Source organism: Hyperolius riggenbachi, chromosome 7 (genome assembly GCF_040937935.1).
Source record: "Hyperolius riggenbachi isolate aHypRig1 chromosome 7, aHypRig1.pri, whole genome shotgun sequence".
NCBI lineage: Eukaryota > Metazoa > Chordata > Amphibia > Anura > Hyperoliidae > Hyperolius > Hyperolius riggenbachi.
The window spans coordinates 88499564-88511233 of NC_090652.1; the positions used below are offsets into that span (position 1 = coordinate 88499564).

General features: G+C 42.5%; 1 protein-coding gene across 1 annotated transcript in view; it reads right to left on the minus strand.

Annotated features, from left to right (window-relative positions):
- Window positions 1-11080, minus strand: part of CACNG3 (calcium voltage-gated channel auxiliary subunit gamma 3) — a 265516-nt gene extending 254436 nt beyond the window's left edge. The window contains exon 1 of the mRNA XM_068244282.1: window positions 9010-11080. Within this exon, the coding sequence (XP_068100383.1) occupies window positions 9010-9220 (211 nt within the window). The 5' untranslated portion in view covers window positions 9221-11080. The remainder of the gene's footprint in view (window positions 1-9009) is intronic.
- Between the last annotated feature and the right edge of the window lie 590 nt (window positions 11081-11670).

Below are 11670 nucleotides of genomic sequence, written 5' to 3' on the forward strand. Positions count from 1 at the left end.
CCGGCCCTGGGGGGAGTACTACCAGCTCACCCAAAATTCATATACAGAAGGGCCAGGAATTTGAAAAATATACTGGCACCTAGTTGTGTGAATCCACCGATAGAGGTAACCCCCTTTTGGCAACAAAATGGTTTCTTTCACTGTAGAGACTGTATAGGGTGTAGAGAGATTCGCCCTGTTCGATGTCAGGAGGTCACGTCCACTTATAATGGTGCCACATTTAAAATTAAACAAAATATCACATGCAACTCAAAAGGAGTTGTATATTTGATTTGGTGTGACTGCAATTTGCAATATATCGGGAGGACGAAAAGGGCCCTGAAGGAGCGAATTGGGGAGCATATAGGTAATATTAGGAGGGGTTTTGTGGGTCACAGTGTGTCAGATCACTTTAGACAGTGTCCCAACCAGGACCCTAGCTGTCTAAAGTTCTGTGGTGTGGAGAAAGCTAGGTATTCATGGAGGGGGTGTAATAGAATCAGGATGATTTCCCAAATGGAGACCCGTTGGATATACAAAATGAGTACCCTGAAACCTAGGGGGTTGAATATAGATATTGACTTAAATTGTTACATTGCTAATAGCTGATTAATAATGTATAGGATTGATACTGATGTATTGTGTGGAATTAATGCTGGTAGTCAATTGCAATGTGAATAAGATCCACTAGATGGTGTGTACAGGGAATATCCTGATGCCTCTTGGGATTGGCTAGGGATGTGTGGCGGAACGGCCCCCATTTGCATATAACCACCCATATCCCAATCCACACATCCCAATGTCCTGTGTGAATCCCAATGACACGTTTTAATTCTTTAATTTTTTAATTTTTTAATGTTCATTTTTCCGGTTTTAAATTAACACCAATGATGGTTTCATTCAACATTAGATGTTGAAGTGAAGTAATGTTTTTTCCAATAAAGCTTTGCTTGTTGCGGTGCACTTCCGTGCGGTGGAGCGCACGGAAGTGATGTCCGCAAGGCCCATACTGAGCCAAAGCGGAAGGCGGGGAGCGACGAGTATAAGAACTGACGTCGGCAAGCTAACCACGCCCCTGATGAGTCACTCGGAGTGACGAAACGCGTAGGGTGGAGCTTGCCGGACGTCCAGGAAGTAACGGTGATGTGGTAGCAGCGGCGAGAGCGGGACTACACCTTCTAGCCTACCCGGGAGGCAACGGGGGAGAGCCCGTTTCAAACTCTGTGCCCAATTAACCGCAACGAGATTGTGAGTGTAACTTTTTAATAAAATTTTACGTTTTGTAACTGAATTACGCTATGGAAGCTTTCTTCTTTATATGAGGTACGCATCAACCAACATACATCATTAAGGATACCGTGTTCTAAGAGGAGTTGGCAACCCCAAAGTGCTGGAGTCGCACATTGCTGGGCGCTTATTGACCAGTCTAATAGTGGTCAAACTCGCTGGGTGAGTTCAATCCCACACGGGGTGTATGGTGGTGGAAACAGAACACAGTTGAGCGCTATCTTGTACATTGGAAAATTTTGCTGACAGTCTGCCGCGGCTGACATGGAAGCGCACCTGTGACAAAGGACAATATTTCATTTAGCACACTGAGCAGTGAAAACTGTTCTCTTAATAACTGCTTTTGTCTTCACTGTTTTTTATCATATGTTATTATATGTTTTTAACCTGGATTAGTATCGCCACAATAGCGCTTTCAAAATATTGTTGATACTCACTCACCTGCCCAGCCGGCGTGCTCCCTCCTGTGTCCTTCTGTCCTCTCCCAAATGCACCCGGCAGCATGTGCATACTCCTGAAACACTGCTGAGTTACGAGTATAGGATATGATGGAAGGACACAGAAGGGAGTCTGCTCCCGCTCTGCCCCCTTCGACCATATATTTTCTGTCTTGTCCGATCTGTAATCGCAAGTTGATGGCCATGTTGGGGCATTGGTCTTCAGCAGATTAAACACAGTGATCTATGGGGGAAAATTGCATAGTGTATAGGCACTTTAAATTACACCTGTATTTAGGAAGGAAAAAAGTCGGAAACTACAGTAGAGAGAAACCTCTGGATACTCCAGAGCCTTTCCTGATCCTCCATGACCCCTCTGTCGTCAGCCGGGACCCTCTTCATCTTCTCATGCATGCACTCCAAATATGAGTGCGGCCACATTGAGCAGGCACCATGGCGTTTGCACCTGCGCAGTAAAACTGAGCCACTTGTGCATGGAGAATAAAGCTGTACAGTGCAGCAGCACTGGAAGAGGAGGTGAGCATGGACCTGAGCAATATTTGTTATTTAAGTCGAAAATTATGAAGATGGTCCCAGCCCAGGAACAGGGGCATTGGGAGACCATCCACAGATTTTCTCCTACAGAGATAAGTATCTAACCTTTTTGTTTTTATCCTGATTACAGGTCCACTTTAAGTATGGAGAACTAAGGCCTGTGTAGCCCTGTGTCAAACTTATGGTTTAGTGAGAGATAATATGAAGGAGACTTCATATTATCTCTCACTAAACCATAAGGGCCCATTTACACTAAGAGCGGAATTGCAATGCAATTATTCGCATTAAAAACTGAAACCAATGCATGTCAATGGAGTAATTTCCATTGAATGCAAATTTATTTTCAAACGCAGTGCTAAGCAGAAAAAAATATGCACTGCATGCTGCAGATTTCTGCACCACCCAACCGTTTCCCATGTGATGATTGTCAGACACATACAAAATGTTGCATTAAAATTCACATAAAAATGTGGAAATTTGCATAGAGAAAAACATATGGGAAATGTAATATGTTAGTGGAAATAGACCCTAAAGGTGGCCACCAACGATACAATTTGCTGAACGATTGTTTACGAACGATTCTTCATATGAACGATTGGAAATTATCATTTGTGACCACTAATGGAAAAAAAATCTCCTAACTGATCCAATCCAAGTAATAACATCGATCCTAATTTTGGATCGATCCTGTCAATCTGATCAGATTGGATGGGAGAGTGTTGTCCATTAGTGGTCCCAAACAATACTTTTCGATTGTTCATATGAAGAATTGTTCGTAAAGGATCATTCAGCAAATTGTACCATTATTGGCCACCTTTAGGATCCTTTAACACTTAAAGAGGCACTCCAGTGAAAATAATGTAATAAAAAAGCGCTTCATTTTTACAATAATTATGTATAAATGATTTAGTCAGTGTTTGCCAATTGTAAAATCTTTCCTCTCCCTAAATTTACATTCTGACATTCATCACATGGTGTCATTTTTACTGCTGGCAAGTGATGTCAGTGGAAGTAGCGGCTGCTTGCTTTTTTGGCAGTTGGAAACAGCTGTAAACCGCTATTTCTCAAAATGCAACGAGGTTCACAGACAGGAAACCGCCAGGACCAGGGTCCTCACAATTTCCCGTGGGAGGGTTTCAACACAATATCAGCCATACAGAGCCCCCTTATGATCTGTTTGTGAAAAAAATAGATTTCTCATGTAAAAGGGGGTATCAGCTACTGATTGGGATGAAGTTTAATTCTTGGTTATGGTTTCTCTTTAATCAGCTGCTGTCAGGTGTAACTGAAAGGACAACTGATATGCAATCCAGTGTTCTTTCCCACTATACATTGAAAAAATGCACTGCACTTGCACAATGCACTGCTATGGAGAAAAAAAACGCATAGCAACGCATACTAATGCATACCAAAGCATTAAGTGTAAAAGGGCCCTAAGGCACAAACATCCACCCACACCTCCTTTTCAGACAAACAGATACATTTATTAAGCACATTCAGTGCACCTGGTTCCTTCATAACACTGCAAAAGTAAGACTACATTCACAGTGGTGTGTTACAGGTTGCGACTTTATGGGGCATCTAAATGCAGAAATTTGCACTTCAATAGTAAGTTTATGCAATGTTCAGAGTGCTTGCAGTGTGTTGGGATGAGTGTGGCCGCAATGCACGCCAAGAGACGTAGTTAGAAAGAACATACTCACATTTACGGACTACATCTTTCGCAATACATTTCAGTGCGCATGCTCAAAACACTGCCAGGAAATCCAAACTGCAATTGTTGCGGCCAGTGTGAAGCAAAGATGGCAATGTAGGAACCAGAGAAGCAGCAGCCCATAGGTAAGTAATGGTTCTGCCCTCAACCTGCAGCTCCCTAACGCAGTATCAGTTTAGAACTTTCTTTATGGGAAGGTTAATTTTTTTTTTTAATTGGTAGTCAGTTCACTTTAATATCTACAGCTTTAATGCTATTGAGAAGTCTCAGTGCAATGCAGTACATGTAGGCTTTAATGCAATATGTGGCCACTTACACTGTATTTCTGCCCAGAGCTTGTAGATCTAATGGGCGGGCAAGCAGAATAAGCTCCCACCTGCCTAGATGCTTGGGTGTCAGAGAATGCTGAATTTGTAGCAAATAGACTATTGAAGAAGGCCACTAATGTTTGATTGCACATAATAAGTTCAGACCGTTTTGTAACAAATCACACTGTTGAGGCACAGTAGGGCCTGTCATCACCTCTGAGCATCTTCATTGCCTAGAATGTAACTTTTCATTGATTACATTGCTCAGAATTTGTTTTTACATCTCCTGCAGCCCTTAAATCTGGTACAGTCACAAAAACGCTAGACTATGTAGATACTTTTATTTGCAACAGAAGTGGACGGTAGGATAGTGTTTCAGGAGATACTAGGACTTGTAGTTCCTCTGGAACTGAAGGACAGGCAATGAGGGTACTCTGGGACATGTTTCCCCACAGCTGCTGGATTGGCTTCTAGGATTTGTAGAAGTTCTACAAACTCCTGGTATATATTGGATAGAATTATTTTGCAGTTCTTCCACAACTGGAGAAATGATGTAGTCATACTGGGAGTTCTAGTTTCTCCATAGCTGTAAGACTTCTAGAGCAAATTGTGGCTTTTTGCTTCTCTGCAGCTGGAGAAGAGTTAGTTCCCAGGATAGATGGGAAGTGCCGCTCTACAACATTTACGTTCAAGTTCAAAGGTTATCCTGAGATTTGCTGCTCACCATATCTGGTTTTCAGGTCCCAGAATACCCCAGGGCATGTACATACTTATACAACAGAAGAAAAGACATGAATCCAGTGATGCAACTACAACACTTGGGCCCCTCCCCCAGTGAAACCTTGATGTGGCCCCCTGAATGTTCCCTTGCCACCCCTTGATGCTCCTTTCGGTCTTGGGGCCCATATCACAAGGGGTGGCCATCCTGATCTTCACACCCATAAACACCTGATCTGAAGTATAGCCCCTTGTATCGGAGGAAGGGAAGGTTAGTAAATGGGGGCCCCACAGCTCTGGGCACCCACTTTGATAGCAGAGGCTGCTCCCCTCTAGTGACGCCCCTGCATGAATTTTAGCATTTTATAAAATTGTCAATATTAAAAAATCTAGCATTAGTTACACGTATGGTGCCCATACACGGTACAATAAAAATGTTTGATTTTCCTGTTTATTCAATTAAAATGATCAAATTGAATGTAAGTCAAAAAGAATCTTTTTTATTCGAGCAAGAAAAATGAACGATTATCACGTTTTTTCAGCAAAAATCCGATCGGAAATGTTGGAAAAATCTTTATGGTCGATCTAACACAATAATCGAACAGAATGATCTAATCGAAAAAAAAATGATAAAATTGTACCATGTATGGGCACAATCCTGAATAACTACTAAAGCTTGCTGTCTGGGGGTAATTCTGGACTCTGTTCTCTCATTTGCACCCCATATTAACACATAAAGTACCTCCTGTTACTTCCATCTCAAAAACATTTCCAGAATTTGTCTCTTCATTTCACAGGAGGCAAAAACAATGCCTGTCCACACTCTAATCATATCCCGTCTTGACTACTGTCTGCAGCACCCTACTCTGTGGTCTACCAAAAAGCTGACTGGCATCTCTCCATTCCTACTAAACTCATCTGCCCATCTCATCTACCTCTCCTCCTATTCCTCTGAGGCAGCCCCTCTCTGCCAATTTTTCTATTGATCACCAATTACTCAAAGGTTGCAGTTTAAACTCCTCACGCTATTATACAAAGCTTTACACAAGCTGTCACTTCCATACATTTCCTCATTAATATCCAGATAACTCCCCACCCAACCTCCCAGGAGACCCTTTTGTCCTCTAGCTTGGTCGACTCCTCTCACTCTCACATCCAGGACTTCTCACGAGCAGCCCCTCTTCTCTGGATTGGAATCCCCTCCCACAGCCTGATCATCATGCTCTGAGCCTGGAAATCTTCCAACATGCTATAAACATAGCATAACAGTGGCTGGATAGTGTACTGTTTAAGGGCTCTGCCTTGGCTTTGACATGGGAGACCAGGGTTCGAATTCTGGCTAGGGAGGTCAGTACCTATTCAGTAAGGAGTTCAAGGCAAGACTCCCTAACAGTGCCGGGTGGCCTCTTGAGTGCATTCCAGTGGCTGCAGCTCTTGAGCACTTTGAGTCCGACAGGATAAAAGCGCTGTACAAATGTTCGAATCGGAATTGGATTATTAAAAACACACCTTTTCAGACAAGCCTATACATTGCTATCGGTAGCATTGGAGATTCACTTCCTCATCCACTTGTTGTTGTTTCTTATTTTGCTGTAATTTACCAAATGAACATGTACCAATTTGTGTGATATCTCAAACCACACATCAACTATGTATGTATTTGTATTGCTAGACATCATGATCGTACAGTGTATTCAACATCTCAAGTATACTGTTCCCCAATATTTATTTTGTACTGTGTAAAGCACTCCATATGATGTTGGCGTTATACAGCATAAATAAAAAATAATTTTAAAAAATGCTGAAAAATATGAATAACTTGGCAGGCATGCTGGGATTTTTAGTTTCTTCATAGCTGTAAGACTTCTAGAACATATTGTGGCCTTTCGCTTCTCTGCAGCTGGAGAAGAGTTAGTTCCTAGGAATAGGAGGTGCAGCTCCACAACATTTACGTTCAAGTTCAAAGGTTATCCTGGCATTTGCAGCTCATCATATCTGGCTTTCAGGTCCCAGAATTCCCCAGGGCATGTACATACTTGCACCACAGAATACATCAATTGTAGCATTCCAGAAAATGGCCAATATCAAATATCTAGCAATAGTTACATTCAAGTCCTGGATGGCTACTACAGATATGCTAAAAAACATGAATGACTTTTGTACACTAATGTGTTTCTGGCAGTCACACGTAGTGGGGATCAATGCCGGGCCTCCACTTGCAAACCAATACATCTAGCATCCAATTAAAAGAAAAAAATCACAGTCCATGCAGACAAGTTTCTTTATGCGAATTAACAGTACTGTTTGAATTGGCAACTACTAAGGTGCTCAAGTCTGTTCACTACAGACGTCTACTGCTTAGTTGGACATGCTTTTTTTTGAAGCAGTTAACCCTTTCAGTTAGTCAAAACTCCATAGCAATTCTCTAATATTAGAAAATATCCCACACTGAGAAAAAAAATCAACATAGAAACAGAAGTGATTTATTGTCATATGGAGGCTTTAGATCCAAGTGAAAGAGAGCTGAGGGTGGCGAGGGGGTTGGGGTTAAGTGATGATGGCAGATAATAAGGGGAAATAGTTTTGAGGCACTGAGTTCTGGAAGGAGAGCTCTGTAGCTTCAGTCAGTCAGAAGGAGCTAGGGATCTTCAAGGGTTAATCCCTCCACGTGATATCTCATATATTCTATGTATGCTGACATGTTGAATCAGCACAGGTTTCTCTTATCCCTTATGGACTATATTGGTGAGGGCTCTACTTCAATCGACCTATTCCAGATAATGCAAAATATATCAGGAGATGGGAATCAAAGGGGTATAATTCCTGGGGTGGGAATAAGAGAACAAGCAGATACAAGACCTCTGAGAGATATTACTGCTGGTATCCTCCATACTCAGTCTTGCCTGGTAATGCATGAAAATTAAGAAGGATCAACCTGAGGATTTCCAGATCTTGTGGAACTATATGACCTATCAGGCAGACAGAGTGCATATACATGCTGCTGAGAATTGCATCTCACAATCAATATATTGCTTTGCTAATTCTCATAAGTGAAGGTTAGCACTTATTATAGTATTTTTTCCCTGTAAAAGGCTCTGATATGATATGTTTCAACTTTAATGCAACCACAGCAGTTGGACAGAAGAAGGCTTCCTGTGGGTCAAGATTTGCAATGAGCATGCCAAAAGGCTTAGCTAGAGGGACACCATAATTGTGATGGGACTGGTAGTTACTTTCTGTCATTTTATTAAGCTTTAGACTTACTAAAATACTTAGCAATTTTTACATTTCTTTTTCATTTGGAGTTCCATTCAGGCATGACATCAGCTACAATATTTTGTAGTATTACATTTATTTATTTTTTTCAGTACAAATTAATTGGATGTAGTAAGCAACCATGATTTGTTAAAGTGCATCAGAGTGAAAGGATTCATATTACGAACTGTGAAGTTGGTACGTAAAAAAAAATAAACTTATTGAAACTATTCATATCAAATTTCAGTGCTAGAGATGCCTGATGTGCACAGCAAGCGATGCTGTGAATGCATAAATACCCCAGATGAAAGAATGCAGAGGTATAACAATTTCCTTAGAAAATGTAATCGCTTTAACGCTGAAAGTACTGCCAGGTAAATCACACAGGTGTTTCCATAAACATTTAGACATATAAAAAGCCATAGCAGATGTTATATTTAATTGGTGGCAACCCCTTGACCCCCCTCCCCTTCCACCCAAGGCAATCAAATAGCAGTTTACTGTAACCATGGCAATGCAAGAGTTTTAAACCATATTCAGGTTAATAGAAAATTGATGTTTTATGCTATCAGAGATATGTAGACACAAGCAGTTGGTATTAAGCACTACATGTACCAGAATTTCCTAGGAGATCTACGAAAGCTGGAATCCCAGAACATCTAGTGAGAAACCTCACTGAGAAATGACAGCAAGTTTATAGCAGACTATACAGTGCAAAGGTCACAGATGTCAGGTGCTTGTGTAGGAGATGACATACCTTCGAGGCAGCAGGTTCTCCACAACCCTGAGTGAGTCATCACCTCTTCGTTCTTCTTACCGGTTTCATTGTCATTGGTGGACTTAGCCTTGCAGACCCCTCGGGAGTAAAGCCAGTAATCCGTCCCTACTGCAATGGTCATCAAACTAAAAGCTGCAAAGGCTCCCACAGTGGTGATGAGCATCTGAACACCTCTATCACACATCCTCATACTTGGTCATGGTAGAATGGCTCCTATATATAGAGGAACCTGGTGGTCATCCAACACTCCCGTGGGAGGCTCCAGATGCTATACTTCAAGTATAGAAGTAAAGTTAAAATCCCGCCCTATACTCGGAAGTATGATTTTAGATCAATAGCATGCTTAAAAGACATCTCCAAAAAAAAAAAAAAGACTCTCTGAAAGGTATCCGGAAGCCAACTTTCCGTGACCTTGACAAAGTCAATTTAATTGTCTTGGCTACTTGTATGGCAGGCTGGAGTGTGTTTCTCAAAACGCTACCCTTAATAAGCAACCATTGAAAGTCAGAAAAGTTTAAAATTCTCTGGTGGTCAGCATAAACGTGGATGCCAGATCACAGTGTTCAATGAGACAGTGAGGGTGCCGCTGAAGAAACAGCTCCCGTTCTCCTACTATCAGCTGAGGATCATCCGTGGTGTTGTAAGGACAGTTACTACTCTAAGCTAAGCATCATCCGTGGTGCTGAAAGTACAGCTCATACACTGAACCAGGTACCATCCGTGGTGCTGAAGGGACAGTTCCTACTCTAAGCTAAGTATCACCCGTGGTGCTGAAGGGACAGTTCCTACTTCAAGCTAAATATCGTTCGTGGTGCTAAAGGGACAGCTACTCTCCTATTCTAAGCTGAGTATCCTCCGTGGTGCTGAAGGGACAGCTCCTATTCTAAGCTGAGTATCCTCCATGGTGCTCCTACACTGAACCGAGCATCATCTGTGGTGCTGAAGATACAGCTCCTATTCTAAACTGAGTAGCCTCAGTGGTGCCGAGGGGACACCTCCTACCCTAAGATCTGTCATTTGTGGTTCAGAAAGGACTGCTCCAGTTCTAAGCTTCATGCGACTCGTGGATCTAAAGGGATAGCTTTTTATCAGCATTTGAAATTGGCTAAGGACTCAGCTAGTTCTCTGCCTCTCCAGTCCTGCTAAGGACCCAGCGTGGTTCTGAATGGGCAGCTTCTCCACAGCCTCTGAGAACGTGATGACCTGGAGTGGTGCTGAAGGGACAGCCTGTGTCCTCCTAAGCCTGGGCTCTTCTGTAACAGCCGGTGTTACAAGATTCAGAACGAAGCACCTCCAACTAAACAGACATCTGATGATCGTCTTGGCATAACCTTATGCAAACCCAACACAGAGCTAAAGAAAAAAATCTGACGCATGCCTATAACATCACCTTAACAGTAGTAAGTTCCAAACTAGTGGCGAACAAATGTTTGTGTGTCATCGTGCAGCCTGAGAGGCAGACAGAGAGGAGAGTCAAGTAGATGCTTTGGAAGGTTAGCGCCAATCTCCAAGCAAGGTGCTTCAGACTCTGAAGAGCCTACAACGATCCTATAAGACTGAACATTCTATTTATCTTCAAGTGCAGCTCGTGTAAAAAAAAGCCATTTATCCGAAAGCAGCAGCGCTCAGTGTGGGGACACCCTCATCCTCCGGAGCTGGCTTCAGTCTAGACTCATCCTATTGAATTGGATGCTCCTATGCAGACGTGACTAAGCCCGCTGATGGCAGCCCCCCAGTGGCTTATGACAGCAGGCTGCACCCTAGTGCCCATTTCACCAGGAAAGTTTACATGCTTCTGGATCATCTCTGACGTGCCATGCCCCTGGGTGGAAAGATTTTCTTGTGGAGTCCAAACGTAATTAAAAATCTATTTTTTTAATATATTCGTACAGTGTCTTGAAATAATCTTTCTAATGCCTGTACTTCTTTTGGCTCGGCCTCTTGTTGCAGTGCGTTGCCTGAATTATTCCTTAATTCTGTTGCATCCTCTGCTTGCTGCCTCTCTCTGCTCTGCCTTCCCCTCTTGCCATTCACCCCCCGTCTCCTGCAGCCTCACATCCCCTGACCCCCTCTGTGTCTGACTATGATTTGGTATTGCACTGCTCTCCAATGCCAATCACAATTTCATTATGCAAAAAACTGATGTCCACTGAGGCAGAGAGGATGAGACCCGAGAGAAGGCGCACGTTTCTCCCCCTCTCTGTCCTTCTTAAAGGGCCAGCATTCCCCACCTAGGGGAGGGGAAGGGAGGGGGGCAGCATTACCCCCAGTGTATTGTAATAATTACCCTCATCACATTCCAGAGCGCTGCCTGCCTTCTCCTCGCCTGTGACGACTGCTGCTGAAATGTCACTTGTAAAAAGCTTGGCATGGCATTATGTCAAAGCATCTTAGGCTGGATGCTGTGTGTTTGTCAGAAGAAGAAGATGATGTTCAAATAACAGCCATTATGTTGAAAGTGTTTACATATACTGAGCCGGAATGAAAACAAATTACATTTCAAAGCCTGTCCATCCATCCTCTCTTGTGATCTGACAATGCAGCTTTAGTTTTTTTTTTTTCGTATCTTTCTTTTTTTCTTTTTTCCAAATCAGTTCAAAGAGAAACTACACATCTATGCACCAAACCTCTAAAGTTTTA